Source organism: Anabrus simplex, chromosome 6, assembly GCF_040414725.1.
Source record: "Anabrus simplex isolate iqAnaSimp1 chromosome 6, ASM4041472v1, whole genome shotgun sequence".
NCBI lineage: Eukaryota > Metazoa > Arthropoda > Insecta > Orthoptera > Tettigoniidae > Anabrus > Anabrus simplex.
In genome coordinates, this window is record NC_090270.1 from 201,422,262 (window position 1) to 201,440,446 (window position 18,185).

The 18,185-nt window shown below is 37.1% G+C and overlaps 1 protein-coding gene across 1 annotated transcript in view; it reads left to right on the top strand.

The window, feature by feature from the left end:
- The window catches only part of LOC136876305 (long-chain fatty acid transport protein 1), a 299,612-nt gene extending 281,636 nt beyond the window's left edge, over window positions 1-17,976 (top strand). Inside the window, exons 9-12 of the mRNA XM_067150139.2 lie at window positions 3,059-3,125; window positions 3,212-3,302; window positions 9,494-9,647; window positions 17,026-17,976. Of these exons, the coding sequence (XP_067006240.2) occupies window positions 3,059-3,125; window positions 3,212-3,302; window positions 9,494-9,647; window positions 17,026-17,180 (467 nt within the window). The 3' untranslated portion in view covers window positions 17,181-17,976. The remainder of the gene's footprint in view (window positions 1-3,058; window positions 3,126-3,211; window positions 3,303-9,493; window positions 9,648-17,025) is intronic.
- The last annotated feature ends 209 nt before the right edge of the window (window positions 17,977-18,185 follow it).

Genomic DNA, 18,185 nt, shown 5'->3' on the forward strand with positions numbered 1-18,185 from the left:
AAGGTGCCTTTTTGTTCATAATGTAGGACCTTCAGATCTTTATCAATTGTCGTGTATTCATGACTAGATTCTTTCTGATGCTCACTCATAGCTGAAAAGTGATTATATCTAAGAGCATTGTGTTCAGCATACCTTATTGCAAAATTGCGGATACATGTATTGAACAGGAGGACATAATAAAAACTTTTCTTTTGTTAAGTGAAAGCCGTCAATATGGAATGATACTAATATCTTGTAAAACATCACTTGAGGAAGAACTGAATATTTAATGTTTACAGAAGCATCTTTCAGCTTCAAAATTTTAGCCACAGCTTGAAAGGTCTTCATTTAATGGATCTGCTTGGTAGGAAGTAAATTCAATTTCTCAACTATGTTTTGAAACAATTCAACAACAACAACAACAACAACAACAACAAAAATGCACTGATGAAAACAAGATAGTTGCTCTTGAGGAAACCTCCACTACTTCTGCATGCTTTACCACAGTCATGAAAAGGGAATTTGTCCAAAATGTAGTTGCATGCAGTAGTGAAGAAATTTCTTACCAATTCAAAGAACTATCTCATGCCATCTCCAGAGAAACCTGCCAGCCTCACTTTCTTCACGAGTCTTAGTCCAAGGGCATAACTGCCACCATCATACCCAACTGAAGAAGTTCCCATTGGTTTCTGTTACTATGATATTTTAATATTAGAATTCATTGTACAAAGTCATCTCTGTACAGGCCTTGAAGGCCCTTGGAGGGGTGGAAGTTAAAGGCTTCCACTATCCATAACCTTGGCACTTGATGGGGTAGAGTGGTTAGCTCTACGTCTGGCCACCTTTGCTACCAGGAATTAACCTGGTACATATTTTTTGGTGTTGGATGAGTGAACTTTAGGACCATATGCATCTCTGGAAGTGAAAATATCGCTTCATAAATTTTTTAACTTCCTGACAGGGAATAGAACCCACATCCTTCTAAGTGAACCGAGCATGCCTTTACCACCTCAGCCAGGCAGCCCCTAGAATTCATTGTACAGTATATTATATTTTTGTCCTAGATGCTAATATTCTCAAATTTTACCTCTGTTGTCAAATGGAACTAATTGTACTGCCTTGGCTCAGGTGCCTCTCTTGAAATAAATAATTAAAAATCAAATTTAAGAAAAGCAAAGATACAAGACGTGATGAAAATCTGGACCTACATTCCCTACGAGCACAAGGACTTTTACACAGAAACCTTTTTCTGGCCAACCGAACATGAAAATGAAACAGATTAAGAACACTGAAAAAAAAAAAAAAAAGAGCAGTTTGCTTGTCTAATTTGTTCTGTACAGTAAAAAGCAACAATGATATCAAAGATTTAGCTTTTTTGCTTAATGTAAATCTTACTCAGACATCTTTTCAGAAAGACTGTAACTGAAGAAAAGTATGTTTCTAAGTACTAAAATGTAAGGCTGAATATTAAGTTATGTACTACTTAGAACAATCATATAGAGGTCCATTAAAAAAAAAAAAAAAAAAACAATAATTCCAGTAAATTCTAACCAGATTTCTCAAGTTAGAGGTTGTATTTCTTTTAAAGACATAAGTCACTACAGTTAATAATTAAATAAAAAAAGGGATGTTTACTTCAAGGTGAAAATTTGTTTGATATAAGATCACTTTAAGCATACCAATCAGATAAAAATACGACAATGCATATATTGTATTTCATTTAGTCTTTGCACATATTTTTTAATATTTTCCCAAAAATTTATTCAATATGACATAGGCCTGTTTAAAAAAAATGATTCAATGGTTTGATAGAAGGCAGTTCATGTTAGGAAAGGTTTTTCCTATGAGGCTCACCTTGGAGGATTTCAGCAAGGTATAGCAGATATTTTAGATTCAGGAGGTCAAATAGACTGTATCGCTATTGACCTATCCAAGGCTTTTGATATGGTAGACCGTGGGAGACTACTGATGAAAATGAAGACTATTGCAATAGACAAAAAAGTGACTGAATGGGTGGCTAAATTTCAGAAAAACTTAACTCAGAGAATGGGAGTAGGTGAAGTGAAATAAATAAATAAGTAAATAAATAAATAAATAAATAAATAAATAAATAATGAGTGACATGCCAAAAAAGACTGCAAAAAAGTTGTGAGATGGACAGCAAATGATGATTGACGGGGTGAAAAATTAGGTTTTAAATTTCACAAAGAGGAGAAGTCCTCTCAGTTTTAATTACTGTGTTGGTGGGATGACAATAACTCATGGGGATCACAGGATAATCACATAAACTAGATTGTAAATAAGAGTTACAGTTCTCTTCAGGTTATGAGCATATTAAGGAGTTATATTAAGCATGTAAGGGAGAGGGTGTATAAGTCACCGATAAGGACCCATCAGAGTATCGTTCTAATGTATGGGACCCTCAACAGGATTTCTTGATACGAGAACTGGAAATGATGCAAAGGAAAGCAGCACAATTTGTTCTAGGCGATTTCCAACAAAAGAGTAGTGCAACAAAAATGTTGCCAACTTTGGGCTGGGAAGTCTTAGGAGTAAGGAGATGAGTTGTTTGACTAAGCAGAATGTTTTGAGCTGTTAGTGGAGAGATGGCTTGGAATGATATTAGTAGATGAATGAGCTTGAGTAGAATTTTTAAAGGTAGGAAAAATTATAAAATGAATGGAATTCAAAAGGACAAATTGAGGCAAATATTCATTTATAGGAAGAGGAGTTAGAGATAGGAATCATTTATCAAGGGATATGTTCGATAAATCTCCAACTTGTTTGAAATCATTTAAGAACAGACTAGGAAAAGAAATGATAATGAATCTGCCACCTGTGCAACAGCCTTAAATGCAGATCAGTGGTGATTGATTGATTGATTGATTGATTGATTGGATTCATTCATTCATTCCCCAGTTGCCAAAGTCAAGCAAGTACTATAGAATGTCTGGTACCGGTTCAAATCCCTACTAAGAGAAAATTAATATAATAGTCATATTAATTTTCATATCACTTATAACCATGCAATTTTTTGTTATTAAGCCTAATTAAGATCGTTTTTTTCCTCTTGTTGCAGGTGACCTCTTGGTCATGGACACATTAGGTTATTTCTATTTCAAGGATAGGACGGGAGACACTTTCAGGTGTGTAATCTAATGTAGAATGTAGTTTGAATAATAAACTGAAATTGGCATTGCATTGTGGATAATTCTTTCATTCCTTTCTCCAGGTGGAGAGGTGAGAATGTGTCTACATCAGAAGTGGAAGCAGTTATCAGTAATGTGGTTGGACTGAAGGATGCAGTAGTTTATGGAGTTGAGGTAAGCTTATTCTTCCCTATGTCCTACTGATAACAGTTTATTACGTGTTTAAAATGTGATTGTACTCGGCCATGACAGGAACTATTACCTGTTTACATCTGGTGCTCTTTTCATCCTGCTCTGTTGCCAGCGACAGTCACATTCTAAATCTAGGACCACTCATTCAGTCGATCAGTCCTTGGTAAGGAAGTGGTTCCTTTCACTCTAACATTCATTTATTGTCTTGTTCATTTTTATGTAGTTTTTCACCCTGTTGTTTTTGCATTTTCAGAACTCTAAATTCTTTGAAGTTCATCTTGTCTTATCAATAATGCGAGACTCTTGTGATGACTGTACTCAGTCAACTAACACACCCGCTGCTAGAACCCACTGTCCTCTGCCTACTACGATAAACAGACACTAACACTGCCTCGCCCAAGTGCAATCATATTTTGAATAAATAAGACCTACAGTATGTGCATAGATATATTTATCATTATAGACTATTTATGTCTTTAGGAATTCAGTCTGGAAGCCTCTCTCTGCAGATCAGTGGTAGAGTGTTGACCTCGGGATCCCAAGATTGCAGGTTGAGACCCAGCAGAGGTAGCCAGACTTTTGAAAGGCACAAGAAAGTCCATTTGACATTCCATGTTGTATGATGTCAGCATTAAATGATCTCTGGTGACCACTGGATATTAACCCAAGAGAGATAAAGTTTACTCTGCCATCTGGTAGAGGAAAATAGAACATCAAAATTGATGTATAGGCAGTCTAGATGGCATCAAATTAAAACAAATTAAAATGCCTGTCATAGTAGCTGAGGCCATACAACAATTATTTATTTTGCACACTTTTGTGGTAATTATATTCAAGCAATTGTGTAGATTTTAGGAAATCAAAGCACAATAAACCTTCATCTACACTACATTTTTACGTAGAATTTGAACCCATAAATTTCCATACAATTCCAGTCGTGGCAATGACCACCGTCTTCTGCATGGTGTTGTAGATTATTATTATTATTATTATTATTATTATTATTATTATTATTATTATTTAAGATTACCAAGCAGAGTGGCTGTGCATCTTAATGTACTATGGCTATAGCCAAGCTCTGCATTCAGAAGATGCATGGGTTCGAGCCCCACCGTAGGCTTTCTTGAGAATAGTTTTCTGTGGTTTCTCATTTTCACTTCCAGGCAAATGCCGGGACAGTTCCTATTCATAGGCCACAGCCGATTCCTTCCAGCTCCTTACCCAGTTTCATTCACCATCATTCATTTCATCTTCATTAGATCCCCAACTGAGGCTAGCATCAGGAAGGTCATCTGGCCATAAAAACATGCTGCATAAATTCATCTCATCTCATCTCATCCCTGACACCATGTCAAGAAATAGGACTAAGGGGTAGGCATACATACTGTACATACATAAGATCTCCTTTATCATAATTCACAGAAGCTTTAATTCTCTTATCTTAATCATTAATACTGATGAGCCATCACTCGCACTTCTCCTCTTACTTTCTATGAATCAATTAGGTTCCTAGATAAAAATTATTCATAGTCAGTAGAAGGAAAAAAAAGGCATCTATAAGAATGGCCAAAATTGAAGGCCTTTGAGATGTGTTCTAGCATCAACTCTTAGTAATACTGTGGACTGATAGTCACAGACGTAAACATTCTCAAAAGAGCAAATGAGTCACGGACCTTCATTGAAAAATTAAAGGTCGCAAATTGAGAAACACTCAAAACAGCCAATCAGGGAAGCTACCCATGATTCGACCAGAAATTTTCACCAATAAAAATGGCTGTTATTCCAGCCAATGGAAATACCTTACCTAATATAGTTATGTGGGAAACACATTCTGGAGGTTTTGATTGCGAAACTCGGCGATTTCGTGATCGAAGCCTCCACGTGGCAAATACAGGGTGATACAAAAGATGGGTTACAACAAGCATACTACTGGAGATCTTAAATTCACAAAAATTCACAACAAATAAAACACATATTTCATCAACTTCATCGCAAATGTCTTGATTCTTGTGATGGCGATTTTACCAAAAATTTACATAAATACCAAACCAAACAAAAAACAAATATTTAACTGAATTCTTTGAAAATGTCTGAGAGTTCTTTTGTTTTTTCAATTATGATTTCATGACAACTTTTTAGCATAATGACAAGAATTAAATGATTCCATCCACTTTATGAACTTCTCAACACCGGCGACAATATTAATTAAAACAGGTCAGGAAATAAAACGAGAAGTAGCTGCTGGTGGGCAAATATTTTTGAGAGAACATGATAACAGAATCTAACCCCCAAACATATTGTTCAATATCTATCAGTCACTACTTTCTCTTTTCAACAATGACACATATGTTGCATATGTTGATCTAGAGAAAGCATTTGGTAAGGGTGAATGGTGCCAGTTGTTTCAAATAGTAAGAGAAGCAGGAGTCAAGTACAGGGACAGATGAGTTGTCTGGAGTCTCTACAGAAAAGAAGTGGCTGTAATCGGATGTGGCAGACATGACCATGAAGCAAACATCAGATAAGGTGTAAGGGAGGGATGTGCCCTCTCACCAGTACTTTTCATTGGGTACACCCAGAAAGCTCTAGACAAAATAAGAGAGAAATTAGGGCAAAGAGGAGTTGGCCATGTGGTTAGGGTCACACAGCTGTGAGCTTGCATTCGGGAGATAGTGGGTTTTAAACCCCACTATCGGCAGCCCTGAAGATGGTTTTCTGTGGTTTCTCATTTTCATACCAGAAAAATGCTGGGGCTCTCCCTTAATTAAGGCCACAGCCACTTACTTCCCACTCCTAGCCCTATTCTATCCCACTGTCACCATAAGACCTATCTAATACCAATATAAATGGTCCGTTATTGGACATCTGTTGGTGCAACATAAAGTAAATTGTAAAAAACAAAAAAGGGCACAGAGAAGGAATTAAAATCCATGGAGAGAAAATAAATGTGCTTAAGTTTGCTGATGGCATTGCCGTAATAGCAGAGAGTGAAGAAAAGTTCAATAAAATCTTGGAAATTGGAAGTAATGGATAGTACTTTAAGTGGGCACAACATGAAAATTAATACAGACAAGATAGATATTTGTGGAAAACAGGCACCATATCGAAGCCGAAATAAATCTGCATGGGAAAAATGTCAAAAACGTGGAAGAGTTCAGTTACTGAGGAAGCAAAATAACAGCTGATGGTAGAAGTAAAAGAGTTCTGGTTAACAGAATTAACCAAGCAAAGACAGCATTCAGTAAGAAAGTTAAGCTATTCACATCTAAGGAAATCAACTTGAGACTAAGGAAATAACTGGTCAGAACATTAGTGTAGCGTGTTTCTCTATGGAAGTGACACATGAACATTAGGCGTGACTGACAGAAGAAGGGTCAATGCATTTGAGTTATAGTGTTGCAGAAGAATGCTCAAGATATCTTGGATAGGCAGAGTTAGCAACCAAGAAGTACTGAGAACAACAGGAGAGATGCCATACTTGATAGAGTACATGAGAAAAGGAAGGAACATCTGGATTGGGCACATAACCAGGCATGAAAGTCTACTGACCACAATCTTGGAAAGTTCTGTGGAGGGGAGTTATAGAGGCAGGCCTAGACTGAACTACTTTGGACAACAAAAGGAGGAGCCGGGCTGTCAATCCTACGTGGAGCTTAAGAGACTGGCACAAGACCGCAACTCTTGGAGAACTGTTGTCAACCAACTTCCAGCTTGCTAATCTTAGAAGAAGACACTAGTGTTTGAGTAAGGTCTGCTAAGTGTTTACACATAAACATTTACTCTAGTAATTGAATAAATGTTGTCATATTGTGATATGTCCTGAATATAATGATAAAAAGGAAGGGAAAATCTGTTCTTGAACTATACTTTCAGTTATTAGTTAAATGAACACCGGTGGAGGAGAATCAATCCTACGAACTTCAAAATTCGTATTTCTGATACTTTACCATTGAGGTGTGGTGGCCTAGTTTATTATTGTTCTGTTAGCAAGGATCTGAACTACAAACCTGGCTCTTTAGCAAGCATAAATGTACAGTGCACTAGTCGCCCACCATCTTCTCATTTGTCTTCTAATCGGGGGTAGCTGACATTAGTAAAGGAGACCACGCTTGAAAAAGCTATCAAATCAAACTACTTACTATACATGTGTTGGGTGAGAGAAAGCCAAAATTCTCCACAATACATAATCATTGAAGTGCAGATAATTTCCATGGACCACGAACCTGCTACGCTGGCGTAGCAGGGGGAGAGGTGATACTCCCAAGTGGCGCTTCCCAGGTGGCGGATAGGGGGGTTCTAACCGGCTTGCCGGCGGACTTGAGGGAAATAAAATACCTCTCGCGGACCAAACACACTACCCTCTGCGGGTGGGGGACGCACATGTAGAATACACCCATGGTATCCCCTGCCTGTCGTACGAGGCGACTACAAGGGGCGACCAAGGGATGATTGAATTAGAGCCATGAAACTACTCTTGATTCGTACCATCATGCGGGGAACTCCATGGGTTGCATGTACTTGCGAGTAGTATCACTAAATTGGTACGAAATAGGTTTGTGATTAGTTGCAGTAAAAACCCTGGCCTGGTGGTTTCCAGTACCCGTGCGTCGTACCCATGTGAGCAACACCGCGGGTCTGGGCGTAGCCTGTGAGTTGTACCACTATATGAGCGACACCGTGGGTCAGCGTTGCCTGTGATTGGTACCCACTATGTGAGGAACACCATGGGAATACCGGCGCCCGTGACTAGTACACCTAGGTGAGGAACCTTACCGGTTTGCGTTGGCTATGAGTAGCGCCATTGTGTGCGAAACACCATAGGTTTGCGTTACCTGTACTAAGTACAATACTTGTGAGTAGTACCATCTTGTGTGGAACACCGTGAGCCTTCGCTGCTTTTGATTAGTACCCCAACATGACAAATACTATGGTTCTACTTCACTCGCGACATGTACCATTCTGTGGGGCCTTAGTCGTGGATTTTGCACCCCTGTAGACATCAAGCATCATTGTGCTTTATAAATGGTCCCTTGGTCAGTAATACTATTATTCACAACCTTTTTTTTTGTGTCTGATCCACTGTTTTTGTTTTTTTTTTGGGGGGGGGGTTCATATTCATCCATTCATTCTTCATGACATTTTTTATTTTATTTTGTTCAGTGGATTAATTTGAACCTTTGGTTATTTCATTTCGTACCATTAGGGGCCGATGACCTCGATGTTAGGCTCCTTTAAATAACAAGCATCATCATCAACATCATCAATTTCCATGGAAATACTGAAGTTTGTATATAAGTAATAAGTTAGTATAATTACTGAAAGGTATTGCAATCACTTAAATTACTTGCACTTACTAGTGTGCATCGTTTGTACCTTGTTAATGTACTATGAGCTCATGGGATGTCTGCCTGCATAGAGTAATGGTTAGCTGCTGTCCTCGGGGGCCCGAGTTTGATTTCCGCTACTATCAGAAATTTAAGGATGACAGGAGGACTGGGGTATATGGTTAAAATGTTATATGCAGCTTATCTTCATTGGGAGTGTGCCTGAAAAGAGCTGCACTACCTCGGGATGAGGACACAAGTTTACTTTACTAGCTCATGGGATCTGATTTGTGGAACTGTAGAAATTCGTGATGGGTGACTGGAATGAAAAGTAAAATATATAGTGGTGATATTTCTTTGGTTTATTTCAAATACTGTAATGAAATAATTGAGTACTGATGATGTTTCCTCTTCCAGTTGATCCCTCTTCCCAGTCTGACTTCTTGTTGTATCTATCCTAACAAGTGTTTTCCATGTTCCTTTCTGTGAAGGAGTTAATGATAGCATGGATACCACTTTCTCTTTTCAACAACGTTTTGACTGATAGATGTTGAACAATATGTTTGGGGGTTAGATTCTGTTATCATGTTCTCTCAAAAATATTTGACCACCAGCAGCTACTTCTCGTATTATTTCCTGACCTGTTTAAATTAATATAATTTCAGCCTTGTGGTTTTTGAAGTATTAATTCTGACATAAAACTGATCTTTGAATTAATCAGAGCCTAGGATCTTCTGTTTTATAGGTTATCTGAAAGATGTTGAAAAGTGGAGTTGGATAAGTCTGGTAATTTCCATAATAAATTGATTATAAATTAATACAATAACTTAAGCATCCCTTTTATTCCAGATTCCAAATCTTGAAGGAAGAGCAGGGATGGCTGCTATTGTTGACCAAGATAATTCACTAGACTTGGAATTACTGCTGGAAGGAATCAAGAAAAATCTGCCGCCATATGCCCGACCCTTATTTATCAGAGTATTGCACACCTTACCCATGACAGGTTAGTGTATTGCATTACCTTGATACAAGTTTTTTAAATTAATTTCTTGGTACTGTTACTGAATTTTAAGAAACTTCGAAGATGCATTATCACCTGAAAATATAAATTATTGAAGGAAAATGAATACAGTACCCTTAATTAAATTCATCGTTACTTGCCTTCTTTGGGATTTGACTTTGTCAGGACAGTAGCAACTCAAGGGTAGCCTTGCTCTGATATAAATTACTAAATAGATCTCTGACATGACAGAAAGCATGATACTTACCATTGTTACAGTAGCAATAATGTTATCTGTTGTTTTCCTAGCCTTTTCTTAAATGATTGCAAAGAAATTGGAAATTTATTGAACATCTCCCTTGGTAAGTTATTCCAATCCCTAACTCCCCTTCCTATAAATGAATATTTGCCCCAATTTGTCCTCTTGAATTCCAACTTTATCTTCATATTGCGATCTTTCCTACTTTTAAAGACACCACTCAAACTTATTCGTCTACTAATGTCATTCCACGCCATCTCTCTGCTGACAGCTCGGAACATACCACTTACAAGTGATAAAAATCATTGTTATCCGTATTGAAGATACTGAATGTAGGATGCTAAATGGTTTATTTTATCACCTATTCAATACATATAAATTTTACATTTAGGAATTTATTATTAATTCCGCTTGAGACATGTCTCGCCCTTCATTGAGGGCATCATCAGTCAAATTACCTCCTCAAGGCAAAAATCAGGTACCTGATTAGTATTTAACATGCACAAATTAATACAAATTACATGGGAAAATTAAGTACGAGAAACACTTGTACAATGGTGATGGTTAAACAATAAAAGTTTATAGAATAAGAAGTCAGCACCAATGCTTAAAATTACTGGGTAATTATAGCAGAGTTCAGCAGTGGTGCTCTGAAGAATAATTGACGCACTCATAGGAAATTATAAAGTATATAAAATTATTTACAGTATAACAGTCAGGGGGGAAAGGGTATAGTGCTTGACGTCAATGTTTGTAACAAAAATTACTGTCAATGGTTGGTAACTATACAGTAAATTTACATTATCCAATAAAACAGTTGAGAATTTACAGTTTATATACATATTTACAAGAGAGCAGCTCGGTGAGCAAGGATATAATTCCAGCGCACATCGGCACGAATATGGCATGCCACTACGGCTCCTCTTCACAGACAAAATGAAGAGATGCCTCGTCCCAGCTACAACGCTCTGACTCTGTAGTTACCGTATACATTCTAATCTCTCCACTGCAGTTCATAGCAAAAGCAACTCCATTCTATTTCACTAGACCAGCAACAAAAAACAGTAACTTCGTCCCGAGGTCCTTCATACTTTCATTCACAAAATAATATCAATTTAAGTCTCACTGGCATCTCACACCGATGTTTTCACACATCATTCCAAACTACAAGAAGTTAACTAAGAAAAAGCGAAGGATTCAACCCGCAACATATTCCCAATAATACAATTACCTACAAATAACTGCCATCATTGTTGCCATTCAAATGCACCGTTTACTCAATGACACCCATTGAGTCTCTGTCCACGCTGACCAGTTCACCGTACCGAACCCGGTGCTTCAACCAGACAACTTTGTTTGATGCCTATAGAACCTCATTTGGCTATGAAATATTTTCCCTGCCCCCTGTGATTATAAACTAAGATTAAACCACTCTGCATATTTCTGATATGTCAATGCTACAATCATCTTCCAACGATTAAAACAACGGGACGCACTTGGTACTAGACTTTTTTTATATCCTTGCTCACCAAGCTGCTCTCTTGTAAATATGTATATAAACTGTAAGTTCTCAACTGTTTAATTGGATAATGTAAATTTACTGTATAGTTACCAACCATTGACAGTAATTCTTGTTACAAATTTTGACGCCAAGCACTATACCCTTTCCCCCCTGACTGTTATACTGTAAATAATTTTATATACTTTATAATTTCCTATGAGTGCGTCAATTATTCTTCTTCAGAGCACCACTGCTGAACTCTGCTATAATTACCCAGTAATTTTAAGCATTGGTGCCGACTTCTTATTCTATAAACTTTTATTGTTTAACCATCACCATTGTACAAGTGTTTCTCGTACTTAATTTTCCCATGTAATTTGTATTAATTTGTGCATGTTAAATACTAATCAGGTACCTGATTTTTGCCTTGAGGTAATTTGACTGATGATGCCCTCAATGAAGGGCGAAACATGTCTCAAGCGGAATTAATAATAAATTCCTAAATGTAAAATTTATATGTATTGAATAGGTGACAAAATAAACCTTTTGGCATCCTACATACCACTTAGTCGATCAGCTCATCTTCTTTCTCCCAATTCTTCCCAGCCCAAACTTTGCAACATTTTTGTAACGCTACTCTTTTGTCGGAAATCACCCAGAACAAATTGTTTTTCTTTGGATTTTTTCCAGTTCTTGAATCAGGTAATCCTGGTGAGGGTCCCATACACTGGAACCATACTCTAGTTGGGGTCTTAGCAGAGACTTGTATGCCCTCTCCTTTACATCCTTACTACAACCCCTAAACACCCTCATAACCATGTGCAGAGATCTGTACCCTTTATTTACAATCCCATCTATGTGATTACCCCAATGAAGTGATTTTCACTTTCGCCTTCACTGCCGTTGAGGTCTTCACCCGTATCCCTGGGCATGGGTTCTGTGTTATACCCCACAGGACTGGATCCTATCACACCGGCCTACTGAAGTGTAGGGTGCCCACCCCCGCGACGTGGACGCGCCAGACAGGGATTACTCAAGTGGAGGAATAGGGAAGGTGACCCTATCTCCCTTGAGCCGAGTTAATGGTTGTGTATGGTGCCACAACCAATTCAAATATCCTGGAAGTGTTATCTCTGCTACTGGTTCTATACTTACTTACTTACTGGTCGGCGCTACAGTCCTTGTAGGTCCTTGGCCTCCTTTATCACCTGCCTCCATTCATCTCGGTCCTCAGCTTTTCTTCTCCAACGTTTAACTCCTAACTTTCTAAGGTCATCCTCAACATCATCAATCCATCTTTTCCTGGGTCTTCCTCTCCTCCTCCTTCCATCAAGTTTCCCTATAAACACCTTTTTTACGGTGCAGGTTTCTGCCATTCTCTGAACATGACCGGCCCACCTAATTCTTCCCTGCTTAATTTTAGCAACAATATCTGGCTGGCCAAACAGTCCTTGCAGCTCTACATTTGTCCTCATTCTCCACCCATCCTGCTCTCTTACTGCACCAAATATCTTTCTCAATATCTTCCTTTCCCACCGTAACAGCCACTGTTCTTCTCTGGCGGTCATCACCCAGCATTCTGAGCCATACATAACTATTGGTCTTAGTACTGTTGTGTATATTTTAATTTTTGTATTCCTGCTGACATTCCTGGATTTAAACATATTTTGCAAGGCGTAAAAGCATCGGTTTCCACTTGTTATCCTCTCCTGTATTTCCACGGAGGTTTTATTGTCCTCTGTTATTATAGAGCCTAGATATTTGAAAGATGTGACTCTTTGATATTCCTTCCCATTTAATCTTACTGGGGTCCTTCCTCTTACTCCCTCTGTATCTCCCATCTTCATATATTTTGTTTTGTTTATATCTACTGGTTCTATAGATAAGGAAAAATCCCACATAATTCAGGCAGGTAGCAACTTTTACAAAATAGTTAAAGACATAATATGGAACAAGAAAATACCAACAAAATGTAAGAGAGTCATATATGAAACTTATTACGTACCAATCCTGACCTATGGTTGTGGAACATGGACCATGAGAAACAAAGATGTTAGTAGAATCCAGGCAGCAGAAATGAAATTTGTCCGTAGCATGATCGGCAAAACACGGAGGGACAGAGTCCGTAATGAGGAAATCCACAAGCAGGCTCAAGTTGTAAGACTGCAGGACAAAATAACAGTGAGATTAACAAAAAAAAAAAAAAAATGTACGATCTAAAACTTGAAGACAAAAGACCAAGAGGGCGACCAAGACTCAGGTACAAGGACATGGTGAATATTGACATTCAACAGAGAGGACATACTTTGGAAAGCACTGAAGGAGGAGAGAAGTTCAGGGACTGCAACTGGTGGAGAAGCCTCGTTTACCGACCCATCACTTAAGATGGAACGACGTGGGATATGTATGTACCCCAATGAAGATCCTTCCTTATATTAACACCTAGATACTTATAATGATCCCCAAAAGGAACTTTCACCCCATCAACGCAGTAATTAAAACTCGGAGGGCTTTTCCTATTTACGAAACTCACAACCTGACTTTTAACCCTGTTTATCAACATACCATTGCCTGCTGTCCATCTTATAACATTATCGAGGTCATGTTGCAGTTGCTAACAATCTTGTAAATTATTTATTACTCTATACAGAATAACATCTGCAAAAAGCCTTACCTCCAATTCCACTCCTTTACTCATATCATTTTTATATATATATAAGAAAGCATAAAGGTCCAATAATACTGCCTTGAGGAATTCCCCTCTTAATTATTACAGGGTCAGATAGAGCTTCACCTACTGTAATCCTCTGAGATCTATTTTCTAGAAATATAGCAACCCATTCAGTCACTCTTTTGTCTAGTCCAATTGCACTCATTTTTGCCAGTAGTCTCCCATGATCCACCCTATCAAATGCTTTGGACAGGTCAATCACGATACAATCCATTTGATCTCCAGAATCTAAGATATCTGCTATATCTTGCTGGAATCCTACAAGTTGAGCTTCAGTGGAATAACCTTTCCTAAAACCGAATTGCCTTCTATCGAACTGGTTATTAATTTCACAAACATGTCTAATATAATCAGAAAGAATGCCTTCCCAAAGCTTACATACAATGCATGTCAAACTTACTGGCCTGTAATTTTCAGCTTTATGTCTATCACCCTTTCCTTTATACACAGGGGCTACTATAGCAACTCTCCATTCATCTGGTATAGCTCCTCTGACCAAACAATAATCAAATAAGTACTTCAGATATGGTACTATATTCCAACCCATTGTCTTTAGTATATCCCCAGAAATCTTATCAATTCCAGCCACTTTTCTAGTTTTCAACTTTTGTATCTTATTGTAAATGTCCTTGTTATCATATGTAAATTTTAATACTTCTTTAGCATTAGTCTCCTCGTCCATCTGGACATTATCCTTGTAACCAACAATCTTTACATACTGCTAACTAAATACTTCTGCCTTTTGAAAATCCACACATATACATTCCCCTTGTTCATTAATTATTCCTGGAATGTCCTTCTTGGAACCTGTTTCTGCCTTAAAATACCTAAACATACCCTTCCATTTATCACTAAAATTTGTATGACTGCCAATTATGCTTGCCATCATGTTATACTTAGCTGCCTTCTTTGCTAGATTCAAGGTTGGTCTTTACCATTTCTTACCACCTTTAAAGGTACAAACCTGTTTTCACATTCCTCAACAATTGCTTTAAACCCATCCCAGAGTCTGTTTACATTTTTATTTACCGTTTTCCACCGATCATAGTTACTTTTTAAAAACTGCCTCATGCCTGCTTTATCAGCCATATGGTACTGCCTAATAGTCTTGAGTCTGACGTCATGGTAACAGGCTTGATCTACGCTAGCGCTATCTACTTCCACCCAGGAGCTGCGTTTTGAATAATGATGAAAATTATTTTGTACAGTGATAAATGCGTTCAATTTTTAAAACAATGTAAATCCAGTGAGAAATATTCTGAATTGTTTAAATTGGCTTAGTTCTATTCCTGTTTGCTTGGTCATAATGCATGTGTGGAAGGATTTTTTTTTTCCATAATGAATTCACAATGGACAGGTGAAAGAAGAATCTGTTAAATCAATATTATTGCCGCAATACAATTTTAAAGAAATATCTTGGCAGAAATTTCACGATTACATTAAAAAATATGAGTTGCTGCTACAAAGTGAGATAAAGAAAGAGGTATGTTTGCTTCAAAACAGCAATTTATCTAATGATCTGTAAATAAATTACAAATCAGTTACCATCAAGCAAGTGGCTATGTGGTGTGGGTCACTTAGCTGTCAGCTTGCATAAGGGAGATAAGAGTTTCAACTCCACTGTTGGCATTCTTGAAGATGGTTTTCTGTTGTTTGCTGTTTTCACACAAGTAAATATTGGGGCTGTACCTTAATTAAGGCCATGGTTGTTTCCTTCCCAATCCTAGCCCTTTCCTGTCCCACTGTTGCCATAATACCTGTCCGTGTCAATGAGCCGTAAAGCAAATTTAAAAAAATAAAAAAAATAAAAATCAATTTACCTTGGTTTTAAATCTTTTTAGACTCTAGGAAGTTTTTCATGCAATTTCTAGCAATACATTCCAATCTGAAATGCCCACGATTACTCAGCAAGCACGTTGGCTGTTGTGAAGGTAGTTACTGACTGAATTTACCGCTCAGGTGAGACTGAAGGGGACTGTGTTATCTCTTCAATTGACAAAGACAGATTTTTCTGATAGTTTCAGGATTTGGCTTATCACAGTTTTAGGACAATGTGCTATTAAACAACATCATTAACATAATTTTCCCTTAGCCATACACAATCAGGTTAGGGTAAACATGATTCCTCTCCATTTTACTTTATTAGTCCATCACTCTTCATTCATCTCTGTGTTTCAGTTCAGGTTCTTTCATCATATTTTCCATAATCAAGTCCATCAAATGTACCTCAGCCTCTCTTTGCTAAGATTTCCAATTTTACAGTTTGTCTTGGTGTGTCTTGTTTCTTTCTTCATTCATTCATTCATTCATTCATTCATTCATTCATTCATATCTCATAAATCTTCCACCTTTATTTCTTTAAGTATAATTTCATTTCTTGCTCTGAGTTCTGTTATGTACACTTCAGAAATTGCATTTCTGCTACTGTATTAGATTTTTGTTCTTTGTCTAGATTTCAAATGCATCATATTATTATTGGTACCAGTAGTTATTTTGATGGCATATTTGATTGCAGTAGAAATCCAAATACACTGAGTGGTCCACCAGCCCCTTATAATTCTTCAACACCATATGTACAACCCAGCTATCCTTCAACTTAGAGTTTTGAGAAATTCTGTTAAGCCATCGTAATGTCATAACTAACAAACAAGAGACAAAACTTGAATTAAACCTACTTTTGAATACCTAATCTGAGATTTAAAAAGGCAGTACCTGGGCAAAAACTTGAAGTGTACAGATAAAATTGTACTTTTTTAATATAGATGATTGCAGGATCAGACTATTTCAGAAAGATCTTTTATGTCTATACATTGGTATTGATTTAAATTGTTCAGTTATTCTCCTTCATTGGATATAAATTTATAAGGACTTTTGTATTTCATGTCTACAGGTACATTCAAACTCAAGAAACGAGACCTGCAAGTGGAAGGCTTTGATCCAAACATTATTAGAGATAATCTCTACTTTATGAACAATACAGGGAAGTTTGTACCCTTGACAAAAGAATTACATGAAGATATTATAACTGGTAAAGTGCGTTTGTAGTCGGAGCCATTTTCTGACTGGTCCTTTAAAGGTAGTTTCAACAAACAAACAAAAAAACAAACAAAAAAACAAAAAAAGGATTTTAACATGACTGAAATGATTAAGGACAAAAAGAGTATGGTTTATTTGTTAATGAAGTTACAATCACTTAGAAGCAAAAGCCTTGTCCTATGCAAACATTTCATTGCCTTTAATTGTGTGTTGGAAGTAGAACCAATGCTGCTTTACCTTACAGTGATTGCAGTTTGAGATACTAATATCTTGTAATACTGGTTGAAGTACGTGTATGATTTTGTGATTCATAGTAAACTTGGAATTCAGACATCAGGAAACATTTCTTGTAACATGAACTGTGATTTAAAGTAAACATAGCCATATTTAGAGACCTAGTGGTAGCAGCTTTTGGAGTACCCTTCAGTTTACCAAAATACAGTACATGTACCTGTACTCACCATATGATTAAACATTTCAAGTAAGAGGAGTATATTGTATATTGTTAAAAAGAAATAATGTGAATAGTTACAAGCAGAACATCTGATCTGCTAATTATGTACAAATATGTGTAAATATTGTTTAAACAATCATGAAACACAAGGGGAATACAATGTCTAATAGAGTTTAATATATCTGTGTATGTTTCTCTGTATACAAGGGACCAATTACTTAGTATTTATAAAAATAGCACAAATATATATATATTTTTCTAAGGTATGAATTTTTCTAAGTATTAACACCAAATTATGCATAAATGTAAATCTTGTACAATAAAGAAAAAGATATACTAGTGAAATAAATATTGAACAGTTTTGTTATTATTTTAATATAACACTTCCTTTTATTTGTTCCTATACACACCTTAACAGATGTAGTTTGCACTTGTTTAATGCTGGGTAGAGTGTCAGGTGGTAGAATGTTGGCTTTCTAAGATAGAGTTTGTGGGTTCGATCTCACCTCGGTCAGATGGTTTCTGAAGGTGCTGAAATACACCACACTTGTGTTAATGAA